Consider the following 15065-nt stretch of genomic DNA (forward strand, 5'->3'; position numbering starts at 1 on the left):
TAGTCCATTTACAAATGTATTATTAAAATTTGATTGCTTGAGTTTTGCCTGAATTTCATAAATCTCTTTTAATGAATAAATAAATAAAGCAAGATATGTTAAGAAATATTTCAAATTCATCGAACAAGATATTGTTACTTTATAAATATTTCCACTGAAAATAGATCCGCTGTATTTAAAAGACTGTTAACCGCTGCTATGTATTACGTTAAATATTTGCAATTTTATTGTTATGATAAAATAGCTACAAAGTAGTAAAGATGAGGCTGTCAGGAATTTAAATTATTACATTTAGAAAAAAAAAAAATTCAAATATTTCTTCATACCATTTTCTATCTTTCTGCATACATAAATTCAATCTTTACATGTACAATTATAATATATTCAAAATTAATGTGATATTTTTCATTAAAACGTGTTATAAATACGTATACAATATCATACAGCCTCATCCAAACTTACCTATTCAAAGTTAAAAAATAAATAGCACATAGAAATATACCATTTAGAACTTAAAAGTGAAATTTGTGACAGATATGAGTATTATCGAACATTTGTGTACAATTTAACAAAATAAATTCATAATTTCACATTACAATATCAATGCAATACATAATATTAATCTGAATAAACATATAATTAATATTATATTAATGATCATGCAAATATATGATTAAAAATATTATGATCACAATTTCAATACATCTATTAATGTAAATATTTTAACCTCAGCCGATCTAATACAAAGTTCTAAATATCAAATATTGATTTATTGTGACAAAGGATGGTTTCAGTGAAGATTAATTAATAATTAATATTTCATCATGTATATCATATTGTTAGAGAAATTCATATAAGCGTACCGAAACTTAAAAAAAAAATTCACTACTTTTAACAATTATACAAATTATTTGTATTTTTGAAACCCATTACAATCTATTGTAGATTTATTCGAAAACTTTGCACTTTTTTTTATAACAAGCATATTAAGGAAAGCTTATATGAGGTTACTTCATTTGGCAGATTATATAAAATATCACTATATATCACAAAGCATATATACGACCAGCGCAATAAACATAAAGCTTTATATGTTTATCGGATTTTTTTTTTAATATAATAGGTATTGGGATGACGTTTACTGCTGTGGCAACATGTGGGACCACGCAGATTCGTACTTCGAGTGCGCCGCACTGCACGCAGACTTCGACGCCTCCACCACACTGAGCGGGAATGGTTCGTTCTGGAATATATTCATAATATTACTCACTAAGATAATTATTAAATAATATTTCATATTTTAAATAAATTAGAACTTAAGTGTTTCGATCTCCAAGCTTTTACACAGTGTCTTGATCGAAACCCCCCAAAACTTCAAGGTTATCCCACCATGCCCTGCGTCACAATATTAGCAAGGACTAAGGTTAAACCACTAGGCCATCGGCTTTTTAGCCAAGAACGCGTGAATCTTAACCGATGATCGTAGGTTCAAACCCGGGCAAGTACCACTGAATATTCATGTGCTTAATTTGTATTTATAATTTATCTCGTGCTTGACCGGTGAAGGAAAACATCGCGAGAAAACCTGCATGTGTCTAATTTCATTGAAATTCTGCCACATGTGTATTCTACTAATCCGCATTGGAGCAGCGTGGTGGAAAAAGCTCCAAACCTTCTCCTCAAAATGGAGAGGAGGCCTTAGCCCAGCAGTGGCACTGTAACAGGCTGTTACTGCTACTGCTTACTGCAAGGTTATTAGAGTGTGCGTACCGTGAGTCGGTCGTGCGCGGTCTCCAGCGCGTGTATGAACCGCTCGAGCTCGGCTCCGCTGGGCAGCACGAGCGCCAGCCCCGCGCCCCGCTCGCGCGCCTCGCATACGCTCCACTCCTGCGGACACAGACAACATCATATCATACATACATCATAATCATACGTACATCCATAAATCTATAAAATAACGCAGTAACAAATCAAGAGCAAAAATCAACACTAACAACAAAAGTTCTAGCGTTTCATCGATGTGAATTTGCCGACGCTGCCGCTAGCGGGCGGGACGTGCGCGTTTCAGTTCCAAAAGGTCGCACCGCATTGTGTTCGCAATCGGATTATACAAGAACGTATTAGTGATTATGACCAACATATGGCCTATTGTGATTTGAATGATTTTAGAATTATCTATTGAAAAATTGTTTTAGCCATATGGGCTAGTATACCATGTATAGATTAGAAATGTTATGACGAGGTTATTATAAATATACTGCGACTTATTTTGAAATTAAGCCTTTTCAATTACGTTTAAAGTGTATTCTTTGAATTTAATAATTAATTATTCTATACTTACTAAACAGCACCAATTCTCGTCCGTATCCGGTATTTTAAACGCTGTCAAATTCTTGATGGAGCCGCACGCCAAAATTTCGACATCTGTTGTCATATCTTCAATGTATTCTAAAATACAAAAGTCAAAATTAAAAATCTTATATTGAGTTAAATTAATCGATTATTCGGATTTGGTAACTGGATTTTTAACGTTATGTAACATAAGTTCATTTTAAGGCCTTGACGATTGGCTGAGACAGACACTGCAGTACGCACTAGCGAGGAGTGCTGGAGAAAAGGTCCCCCGAGTCACTAGCGGAGCTCGACACGGAACAGCCGTGCCAAAGATGGATGGATATCTTTGGGATTTTAGAGGGTAAGAATAACACATAACCTAGTTCCCACGAAGGAAACCGGGTAAATTACTAAAGATATGGCCTGTGACCAATTCGATAAAAATGCAACCACTAACATTTCACTTTGGCTATTTTAGTGAGAGGCATATTTACTTCAATTTTTACTTCAATTCCTTTTTTTAATTTATTCAAAGCAGGCAATTTAATTTTCACCTATACCCTTAGACACCGGCAGTATATCAAGCAAAAACCAATAACACCGTTAATGCTCTTTGAATGGGCACACATAAATATAAAATATATTATTGTGTGCCCGCTCAATCTCATATTCTCTATGTTGGGGTCGGCGCATAGTGCAACCTGTTACGACGTTAAATGGGATGTTTCAGTACGACCCCGCCGCCACCACAGGGCATCCTACAAAGTAGCTACACAAAGATGACTACTAACCTTTGAGCAAAGCCTCTGACCCCCTTTCCTTGAGGTAGGCGGCGGCGCCGGTGACGAAGGCGAGGTCGAGCGTGTCGCGCACGCTCAGCACCTCGAGCGGCGTGACGAGCAGCGTGCAGGCGGGCGGCGGGCCGCGCCCGAGCGGGCTGGCCTTCTTGGCGCCGTCCTTCTCCTCTAGGGCCTGCCGACACTCACGTGTTATAGTAGACGCCTGGCTCATGTCCAATGGCATGGCAGTTGTCTTAAATACGCATTTTCTTACGACATAATGTACACGTGGATCTGAGTTTTTGAGTATTCAAAATTGATATTATTATAATTATTTATTATTACTTCCTAACCTGAATAAGTATGTCTAATACTGTTAAAATTACCAGGGTCCGCGCATTACTACTATAATAAATTAATATACTCTTTTATATAAATATATATTTATTTATATAAAACAGAAATATCATGTTAAGTAAAAAAAAGTCAAACATAACGACCTATTACGAACGAAAAAATGTTGAATGGCTCGTAATTTATAAATGTTTTTTTTTTTATTTGTACTGTCGTTTTTAGTCGTAATCTACAATTAGATGTCTATCGAGGTATTATGTAATAGTGGAAACTAAACTTATATTCTGTTGTGCAATGTTTGTTTCCTAATAAAAAAAAAAAAAAATTAACCTGAGCAGCGTGTAGAAGTAAAGACTGGAGCCAGGAGGAAGCGGTGGGATCATCCGGTGCAGCCAAAAGCAGCCTACTAGAATCGCTCATCGCTATCTCGAAGCAGTGCGGCCTGCGGGACGGGTCCACGTGACGGCGCACTCCCACTACGGTGCGGAGCGCGATGTTGTTCGGTAAGGGAGTACCGTCGGGCGAGTGCGAACCCCAGTGCAGTACGCCCGCTCTATAAAAGCAACATATATATTTTACAATGGCATGAAGGTGTGTGTCATTAAACATGGGAGTGTTTTTATTTAATATTTTGTAATAAATTAAACAGATGCTCATTAAATGATCAGAAAGTATAATTTGCTTGTCAAATAAACGCCATTGCATTTTCTTTAAAAATATATAAAACAAATTCAAATAGTTATTCTCTATTTATATAAATAAATATATATAGTTAGGAGACCCCATGATCCCTACAAAAAAGCTTTGTTAAAAAAAAAGACGTACGCTAATTTAAAAACGGCCATTTTGTTTGTGGCAAAAGCATAAAGTAATTAATTATTGGCGCGACTTGTGGGTTGTTGAATGTGTTCAATTGTGTTATTTTATTATTAGAGTAATTGAGCGAGTAATTTAGATCAATGTATGATTTGATGTTCTGTTTTTAAAAAAGACCAATTCGAGGTTTTTTTTTTTAAATCCGTTTCACTTCTGATGCTGAAAGTATAATAATTACGACTGGCCCAATGTACATATGTCACAAAATATTCATAGTTAATAAACTTTACTCAATAATATGATGACAATATTTGAAGCTAAATTCAAATATTAGTACATTACAAGCATTAAGAACAATGTTATAAGTGCTCTATGACCAAGCATTTATTATCTTGATAATTCAACTCATTTGCCTTTCACTATAACTACTCGTTAGCCCGCTTTATGCTAGGGTACACATTCCAAAAAGAAAAGTTTTATTTCTCTATAAAGTTTCTAAAGAAAGTATGTTAATGTTATTTAGCACTAAAACAAGGCTTTAAAACACGCGAGTGATTTGTTATTTTTATATTTAGGCTTATAGTGATAAATTTAATATGATATTGTTAAAATAAATTATGTATAAAACATTGTACTTACTAATATAGAACAAATTGACATTTATGTATAATTTTCTGGAATGTTCCAGGCATCAGGGTAAACAATATTAAATGTGATATCTTCTTTGAAATGAGGTTACGTATTTATCCTGATGTGATGAACCTTGGTGTAACCACCAAGGTTGGTGGAAGATGAGGCCCAAAAAAAATTCAAAAAATGGTATTTTTATATCCTTGTCTAACAATATAAAAGTCTTATCTATACTCACATTCTTACCGTGCGCATCCGTTACGTGTAGGTAGTTAATTATAAAATTGTAACACTAGTTGATACGAATATTATGCAAATTTACTCACCTGAGCAAGAAGTAACACGGTTCGAAACGTTTGCTTTTCTCAGTCTTGCACATAAGGTACCCTTCGAGTGGCGGTGCGAAGGCACCTGGAGCTTCAATAAGTCTATCCTCAGCATCGCCTGAACACGCACGGCCGTAGTAGAGAATCGGTGGTACCTGAAATGTTATGACGTTATTAGTACCCAATTCTGTAAATAACGGTTTATCAATTCACCAAAGAATCGTGACTACTCAATTACCTAACTACCGAGTCTGTTTTGCGTTATATTTCATAAGGGACAAACTTTTATGAGTAAAACCTAAATCCAGCCAATAGCAGCGTATTATTAGACATGTGGATTTTAATTTATATTTTGTCGTACAAATAGAAATAGATGAGCGAAGTCAAATCTACAAAAAAAAAATTGACATACCCTCTTTTCATGCCTTTGCCTTGTAATTGCTAACGCGAGGTGGTCGCAGTTGAGAGGCAACATAGCTGGTGGACGTTGTATGCGAAGCGGGGACGTTCTTGCGCTCCATTCCAATGAAGAAGCTAGTCTCGCGCCGAGAGAAGATTCCCCGGTTACGACGGAGCACGCAATGTTACCCGCTACGTCGATTATTTGGATGTATTGGGCTTCAGGACCGACCTATGAAGAAATTAAATTCAAATACTTTATCCAATATAGAAGCATTACACTTGCTTATTGATAAAATAATAAAAAAAAAACAAGCAACAATTCCTAATAAATTAGCCTCAGCCGGATTTATTCAAGAAATGTTGTTTAAAATGAATATATTTACTCGAATCTAGAGACGAACGCTTCATTCTCAAGGTGTACCAACGAAAAAAGTTGTAGTTTGGACACAACTTTGGCATGCAAGCGTCGCCGAAATCGATTAAGTTTTAACACATTTGGTCGTTGCACACACAATTGATTTTTGAAAATTAAATGTCATTAAGTAATTACATGCAATTAAATAACGCATTTATTAACCCTTTCCAGCTAGTTGGCGTATTATTCCGTTAAAATAAAAACATACGCCCCATACGAGCCGATCCATCACAAATATTATACGACGGTAAAATTTTTTCTTTTTATATATATGGGACGATATTGCAAGTTTTTAAATTATTTAAGTATAAGAACGTGTGAAATGTATCTACAATAAGCTTTTAAATATAGTATTCTACTTGTACATATTATACTTTAATATAGATAGATTAATTTCAGAAAATGTAAATAGGGATTATACCTATTTGTATTTACAATGTGTTGAATCGGTTTAAAAAAATAAATATAATATCTATGGCCACACCAATGTTTGCCACATCAATACGTTGTCCGCATAGAATGTGCATCTCTGTTGAGAGTTTGTGACGTCATATCTCATTCATCGTAATGCATGAAAAGTCGCTTGGTGGATATGACATCGAAAAAACGATCCCGCATTGAAAGGATTAATGTATTCTTTTAACAATGTTTCATATGATCATGTAAATTATTTGAAATAGTAATATTAAAATAACATCAAACAAAAGATCTAGGAAGTTTTTATAAAGCTGACAACTGCGTATGTTTCACACGATATTTGGTTGTATAAATGGCTACAACATGCAAGTGTTGCGTGCAATGTCAAGAAGTGTTTGTCTCGTTTATTATATGGGCGAGTGAGTCATTATAAGAACTTCAACGTTTAATCTACATGCAAATTTATTACATGCATTATTAATATTGTGTTATGACATGATTGCAACATTTACTGTCGATCGGGTATTACTTAAGAAGCGTATTTAGATGAACTGTTTTTTACAGTAATAGTCCACAACAGCCTGTTAATGTCCCATTGCTGGACTAAGACCTCCTCTCCCTTTTTGAGGAGAAGATTTAGAGCGTATTCCACCACGCTGCTTAAATGCGGGTTCGTAGAATACACATGTGACATAATTTCAATGAAATTAGACACATGCAGCTTTCCTCATGATGTTTTCGTTCACCATCAAACACGAGATGAAATATAATCACAAATTAAGCACATGAAAATTCAGTGGTACTTGCCCGGGTTTGAACCCACGATCATCGGTTAAGATTCACGCGTTCTAACAGTGGTTACAATGGCCTCACTAGGCCATCTCGGCTTGAACTGTTTTTGCTAAAGCAAAATTATAGGACTCTTGGAACATTTCCAAGCCGGTGTTCAGATAAAACAGAATCGATTGCTCAGTTGCAGAGATAAATCTTTGTTGTTTAAATTTCCTTGCATTTTTTTTACTAATATATTATCTGAGTTTACTGACATATTTTATTTTTAATTATTTATATTGTAAATGAGCGTCTATGCAATATTTTTTGAAAAAAAAAATCATTATTGAGCCATTACAACTGGTTGATTGCTCTACGCCCAGATTATTTATACGAGTATTTATGTCAAATTCTTTCCTCAAATTTATCTAGGAATTGTCGTAACATTTTATACATTTTTAATTTATATTGGCTCATTTTTTGTTTAAAACCATATCATAAAATTAAATAAATTTGACCACAATCAAAAATATTTTTCTAAACCTTTCCCACCTCGATATAACACCAATCTGGCCTAGATGTAATGTAATTAAAATAAAAGCCCTCGAAAAGTTTTAGCAAAATCGTTAGAGGGAAACAGAAACATACTAAAAGCATCGTTCATATAAAATATTATCTGTCAAGTCAAGTTAGACAGACAGTCTAGACTACAGTCACGATAGAAAAACATCTCCTTATAAAAACGGTTTATGAAACGACCCGTTGGTATTTTATTGTACGTTCAGAAATTGATTTTGATTGACGATGTTTTAATGGAGCGCGATAATTGTTTTAGCGTTGAGTTTTTTATTACTAAATACAATTGTCGGTAAAATTAATTGAAAACATAATGATAGATATATCCCTAAACGTATGGTCAAGTCACTTACATCGATCCGAGTCGTTGAATATGGAAGATTGAGGTAAAAACGTTATTTATCTCTAACCGTTAAGTAGCGTTGGGTCAAGCAACGAAGTTGGGGTCAAGTGTACTGGTGAGAAATTATCGTTGCTTGTTGTCCTGATTTGAAACAGCTAATATTTTTTACTGTTACACAATATACCCAAACAATCTCATACGTTGGAACCAGCTAAACTTTTATAACGTTACCCAAAATTCACAATAGAAGATAACAATATATGTATGTAATTTAATGGGTGAAAAAGTAACAACTGAGTTTTTTGTCGGTTCTTCTTGGAATATACTTTGCGAACCGACGGTAGCTTATCATTTAATGGGATCTTGTTTATTGCCAAAACAATTGCAAGAGCCTTCTTGAATAGTTTACTTTGATTTTAATAATTAATTTGATATATATTAGATATATTAGTTTTAATTTGTATTGCTGTTGTGTTACGGTTCAAAGGGTGTCTAAGCCTAAACTAAGATTAAGCAATTGCTGGGAACATACTCTTTCTCCTCATGATTGGTCCGCATTGGCAATAAATAGAATCATTTTATGCCTTCATGTATATTGGTGGTGGCCTATTACCTAATATGCTTATAAAATAACATTAACGAACAAAATATGTAATAAGAGTCTAAATAAAATAGTTTTGTTTTTATTTGTAGTGATTATTTGTTTTATGTTTTACAAGCCAAGCTAGTATAAAGCATATTCGTTTCGCTTATATGTAACTGACAAAGTGAGTTTGTAAGCAAATCTAGGAAGTCAATTTTAACCTACTTCCAATTTTCGTATCGATTTGAAATATTGAAAGTAAATGAAATTCATTAATACAATCATTTATTATCTAGGTGATATGATGGTGGGTCCTATAATTGGTTAGTTGAGTTATATAATGACAGTAAACCTCGAGCCTTATTAGATTTGTGGAGTCTCTTTTTTATAGGTAGGCGGAAGAGCATATGGACCACCTGATGTTAAATGGTCACCAACGCCCATAGAAATTGGCATTGTAAGAAATGTTAACCATCACTTACATGGCCCATGCGCCACCAACCTTGAGAACTAAGATGTTATGTCCCTTGTGATTGTAATTACACTGGCTATTTCACCCTTCAAACCGGAACACAACAACACCAAGTACTGCTGTTTTGCGGTAGAATATCTGATGAGTGGGAAGTACCTATCCAGACGAGTCTGCACAAAGCTCTACCACTAGAGATACAAACTATGTAGGATATTAAATTGTTTATATTTTAGTACAGTGACTGAGTAAAAGTTGAAATGGGTTTTGACATCAACGGCCTTACTGCCATTACTTATAAACGTTTATTTAGTGGTTATTTAGTTTTACGCTTATTTCTCTCTTTCTGTCGTCATTAATTTAACACTCGAAAGAATAAGATACATAATACTTTAACCAATCATCATTTTTAATATAATTTTTAGGTGAAGTCGCAACTTTTTAATCTGTATGTGATATTATTATTTCAAAGTCGGTATAATAATATAAAGAAACAAGTTGATAACATGTTACTTAGGTGGTTACGATAGATATTTAATATTAATTTTTTATTGAAAATAAAAGAGAAATTTTAAGTGCAACGACCGATCGATAGTGTATCATCATGACATTACACGATAAAAACAATATTTACTTTTGAGGTCAAACAATATATTATATCTACCTTCAGAATAAAAGATATACTTGGTAACGATAATAAAAAAAAAAACTGACACTAGTCCCCTGCGGTGATCGCTCTACGCTCTTGAAAATTACTGGATGGCAATTTAAATACCTTGCGTTAACTGCTTGAGTATTTTTATGGAAAAAAAAAACAAAATTTATCGATCGATATTTGGTACTATCTTAAAATAATTTATTTTATAAGTATATTATTTTCTAACAGTCACGGGTATAACTATTCTAGGTTTCTAAAAAAAATCACTAAATATCAAACAAGCTTTAGCTTTATTTTTTTATGTACTTTTACTAATGCAAAATGTTTGTTTTTTTTTTTTAATATTCAGTACACTAAAAGTACAGTAACAGCCTGTGAATGTCTCACTGCTGGGCTAAGGCCTCCTCTACCTTTTTGAGGAGAAAGTTTGGAGCTTATTCCATCACACGGCGGGTTGGTGGAATACTCATGTGGCAGAATTTCAGTGAAATTAAACACATGCAGGTTTCCTCACGATGTTTTTTTTTTCACCGTCAAGCACGAGATGAATTATAATCACAAATATGTCATCATCATGAATATATTCTTCGACTTTAGGTAGAAAAAAGGTAGCAGGGTATGCTTAATAGCGGATAAGTTCGGCTTTTCTAACGTTTCAATTACAATTAAATTAAGTTTTTTTTTATAGAATAGGAAGTCGGACGAGCATGTGGGCCACCTGATGGTAAGTGGTCACCGACGCCGATAGACATTAGCATTGTAAGAAATGTTAACCGTCGCTTACATCACCAATGCGCCACCAATCTTGGTAACTAAGATGTTATGTCTCTGTAATTACACTGGCTCACTCACCCTTCAAACCGGAACACAACAGTACCAACTACTGCTGTTTTGCGGTAGAATATCTCATGAGTGGGTGGTACCTACGACCAGACGAGCTTGCACTAAGCTCTACCACCAGTAAAAGTTTCCGCTACAAGTTTAAATATTAAACATACCGCTATGGCGTCCAGCTCGTTGTGTGGCAATCGGCATAGTATGTCGTATTCTGTGCCTCCGGGCTTCACGCTGGCTACATAGAGTGCGTAGTCCGTTATGAATACTAGGAGAGGAGTCCACGAGCCATCCTCCATGTTGTATGGTGACTGTACTTTCATCATCTTTAACAAAATCCAAATTTTACTTAAAACATTTGAAAATATTGATATAAAAAAAAATTCAATCATCCGTCTATCAAGTATTAATATATAATGGAGCATTTTTAAAAAGATTTAATTAATCTGGGAAATACTTGTACACTGTGTGTAATTTATTCATTGTTCTCTGTAGTTGAGAGATTTAAGAAAATTGTATTTTTTATTATTTTCCTTTCTCTCAGCTGTTTTTTAAGAAAAAAAAATCTGTTACGTAATACATTTTTTTAAATGGTACCGAATTTGTAATTATGGAACATTACATTACATGGAAAATTATCTCGTTTGTTTAATTTAAACTTAAAAATCAGCAAACTCAGTAAATATTACCATTTCATTAATAACGTTATTCACAAGGTCTTCTTACTAATAGTCAAAGTTATGAGCATTACAAAATTATTTCTTACCCTGTTCAATGTTTCATTTGGATAGGAAAATATTTGTAGCCGTAATTTCTCATTGCACTCAATAGCGACATTGTCTTCGAAACTGTCAAAGTACGACGGCTCCTCGGCAGTGAGAAGTCGCACTGACAGTCTTTTGTTTTCGATGACTTCCTTGTCAATGAGCCGGGACATCCTCGACGAGGAGACGCGAAACGTTTCCGACACATCTTTAAACGGATATATAATGCTCGGAAACTCTCTCTCCATTCTCATTTTAACTTGAAAGAATTTATTGTTCTTCACTTTTAGTTCAAGGTCCTTCTTCTGGCACACATTTCTAAGGTATCGGTTCAGTAACGCCGATTTGTTAGATTGCAACTTCTGATTAGAGGGACTGTCGAAAAATTCGTCATTGAAATCATCAGCGCCCTTCAAGGTTGAGTTATCAGTGTTGGAGCAATTATCGCTAATTACTTGCTGCGTTTCGTCACTCTTTTGCACCGTTGACGCGGACTTACGGCTGTATCTGTTTACGTTTTGCTTTTTCGGTGATGACAAGTGTTTAGTGAGACCATTCTTTTGCTCTGTTTCCTCTTGAACGTTTTTGTTGAATTGTCGTTTCGGTGTCGATGTCCTGCTCGAATTATCCGCCTCTTGTTTTGAATTGAGGTCAAGTTTACTTGAACTTAGTACCATCTCACTGACTGGTGTTGATTCCGGGATAGGTACAAATGTTTCCTTCGGAGCTTCAAAGGCTGTTTGGAATGTATCGTGAACATAACTATAAGAAACACCTTTATGTTCATAAACTGTGCTCTCACAATTAACAACGTATTTACTCAGCGGGGGGAACACACCTCCTTTGTTTGACAGCTTATTGTCCAGTTGAGTTTTCATGTTTAATGTCAACTTATGCCGAGGGGATCCCTCGTTAGGTGTTCTGTCCCCTGACATGGGATTTTTCGATCCTGATATAAATTCTTTTGGTTTTTCTGCTTCCAAGGGTTGAGAGTTTAGATTAATTTCAACAAAATCGTCTTCATCTTCAATTTGAAAACCAGAATCTAAGCTTTTTGATAACTTTTTATTTTGGTTCACATCAGAAGGTAGTGCTTCTACAACATTATTTAACTCAAAACTAGACTCAGGCAAGCCTTTTTCAGGTGCAAAGTTGAAGTTGAAATTTTTGTAAAAGTTCTTTAATGAGTCTATGATATTATTAGCATCAAGTAGACTTAACACTTTGTTGTTATGTTTTCTTTCCTCTACAACATTTGTTGTTATGTACCTCTTCTTTTTTAAGACTGATTTGACTGTGGTTGGACTTCGAGTGACTTCTAAAGGTTTATTATTACGATCATGCGATTGATCAATATCAGCTTCAGAGAAGTATGTTTTTCTGATAAATGCCACATGCCCGCCATTTTCAAAACCATCACATGAGTAAGATTTCTGTGTCTTATCTGTTTTTTTGTGAACTGGTGACGATTCAGTTTTATTTGAGTGGGAAGACGATGAATCACTGGAAGAAGACTCTGAATCACAACTAAAATTGGAATCTGAACTGTTTGAATCACATGCATATAATTTTCCATGAGGCTTAGCCTCATTATTATTATTATTATTAACTCTGTCTTTATTATCCCTTTCGAAGGTCTGGCAATACTCAAATATTCCACTTTTATCATGTTTGGAGTCCCCGTAGGTCAGTATATCAGACATTGTTTGTTGAGCTACATCTGCTGCATACTTTGGCGATCTGTCTCCAGAAGCACACCATGAGAATCTGTCATTTAATGCATTTTTCTGTCTGAACTTATCACAGTAAGCACTGTCAGGTCCGTAAGAAATAAAACCCCTTTCAATATGAATGTTATCTGTTCTTGTATTATTTAAAATATCTTCATGAAAAGAAACTCTTTTCTTCTGTGAGCTTGGTCCACTTTGAGACTTTTTTCGACATCTCCTTCTATACACAATATCTTCTGATAATGATTTTTTTGGTTCAGATGTCCTCAAAGCAGATTTTTTTACTTCTTCGATAGAAACTTTTTCACTCTCTAAAGCTTTTAAAACAACATCTGGTAAATTTTCATACACTGGTTTCTTACTTGTTTCAACTAAAAGTTCAGGGACAATATCATCAGGAGCACCTATGTTTTGATTATCTATGTCACTACGGGTCATGATGCTACTACTAGTGCTCTTAATCATATCTTGAGAACCTGATGGTGCAGCATCATAAATACTGTCACAAGTGAGTTCTTCAGCTCCGATAAGACTGTGAGACATAAGAGCCTGACTTGTAGCCTCAGAAGCTTCGCTGTCCAAACATAAAACACCAGAATCACCGGGCGTATCCGCCAGACTGCTAGTTGTGCTAGATATGAGATGAGAGTTGCCTTGTAAACATAACTCGGTCGGTTTCCCGGCGTTATCACCAGCGTTCTCCATTTTTGTGCACTGGAATGTATCTTCACTGCCTCTTAATGCTGTTGCAACAACAGTGTCGTCAGTTTTATGACGACGTTTGATTTTATCGATCTCCTTGCTTTTTATTTCTGTAGCCTTGTCGAACGACATCACAATATCCGTTAAACTTGCTTAGTAGTTGATAATTATCTTTCCTCAATAATATATTGTTCGTATTTCATTTATCATGTTCATATTTTACCATTTTTATTAATGATTCACACTAAAATACGGCAAATAACAAGGCGAACACAAAGCAGCCATTTGTAACTTTTTGACGTATTTTTTATGACGTTCGGAAATTGTAATAATGTACACTTATAAATTAAAATTAAAACATTACAGAATCGTAATTTTTGTATTGATAAATAGATAGATAATATTAAATTTTCAAATCCACACGACACATAAAAAAATACGGAAGTACTTATCACATAATACATTTTTAAAAATACTTAAGGTGGCCATATAGCGTAGTAGTTTCTTCGAATTTCTATTTGATTTTTAATATTATTGTTGAAATTTGGTCTAAATGGTAAAAAAACAATATTTTTTATTTATTTTTATACTAAATATTTAAAGTAGAAATAATATACAACTAAAATTATTGGACTAATGGTATTTTATAGAGAGGCTTATTCTTATTGTATTTATTACATCATATCACATAAAATATTTAACCATCTCCTTCCTTTAAAGTCATGATTATCGGAACGCATATAGTTGTCTGTTACGATTTTATTATAAAGCTACATTCATATAGCAGGCTGTTTAACAGGTTCGTTTTATCGTATAACTTTTTTTTCGGCAAAGGCATATGCATTCGTACGAACCAGTTTACACACCCGCTATAGTATTTCAGATCCAGTAAAAAATACCGATCCAATAAAATATACAGCGGTTTATTTTAAAGATCCGTTTCATCAGATTCTATTTTATTCAGCGATGGCGTGTATAGTTGTAGGAGCAAATACACACATCCGAATCCACTAATCACACAATCCTTATTTTCCAGTAGCGACGGATCCGTGAAAAATGATAATGAAAAAAGCTTGTTTACAAATATAACGGTATTTACAGACCAGCCGAACGGACGCAAGCAAAATGCACTGACATTCGTTGGTAATATCTGTATATTTTC

General features: G+C 34.5%; 1 protein-coding gene across 2 annotated transcripts; it reads right to left on the minus strand.

Moving 5' to 3' along the window:
• Positions 1-898: 898 nt before the first annotated feature.
• On the minus strand, positions 899-14169 carry LOC126771822 (uncharacterized). 2 transcript variants are annotated; one of them, XM_050491926.1, is made up of 9 exons: positions 11474-14169; positions 10872-11033; positions 5652-5870; positions 5240-5394; positions 3798-4020; positions 3126-3306; positions 2342-2448; positions 1771-1887; positions 899-1243 (listed from the first exon to the last, which is right to left on the minus strand). In XM_050491926.1, exons 1-9 carry the CDS (start codon positions 14033-14035, stop codon positions 1139-1141), a joined length of 3831 nt encoding a protein of 1276 aa, XP_050347883.1. In that variant the 5' UTR covers positions 14036-14169; the 3' UTR covers positions 899-1138. The 2 variants fall into 2 exon arrangements, with proteins under 2 accessions (XP_050347883.1, XP_050347884.1); XM_050491927.1 differs by lacking the exon at positions 1771-1887.
• Positions 14170-15065: the final 896 nt, after the last annotated feature.

Source organism: Nymphalis io, chromosome 11 (assembly GCF_905147045.1).
Source record: "Nymphalis io chromosome 11, ilAglIoxx1.1, whole genome shotgun sequence".
NCBI classification, from domain to species: domain Eukaryota; kingdom Metazoa; phylum Arthropoda; class Insecta; order Lepidoptera; family Nymphalidae; genus Nymphalis; species Nymphalis io.

Excerpts from the sequence above, each read along its gene's own strand:
- LOC126771822 (XM_050491926.1), bottom strand. The coding sequence starts at position 14,035 with ATGTCGTTCGACAAGGCTACAGAAATAAAAAGCAAGGAGATCGATAAA. Across the intron at positions 11,034-11,473 it reads CAAATGAAACATTGAACAGG|ATGATGAAAGTACAGTCACC; the intron begins GTAAGAAATAAT and ends ATTTTGTTAAAG. Across the intron at positions 2,449-3,125 it reads GTCAGAGGCTTTGCTCAAAG|AATACATTGAAGATATGACA; the intron begins GTTAGTAGTCAT and ends TTTGTATTTTAG.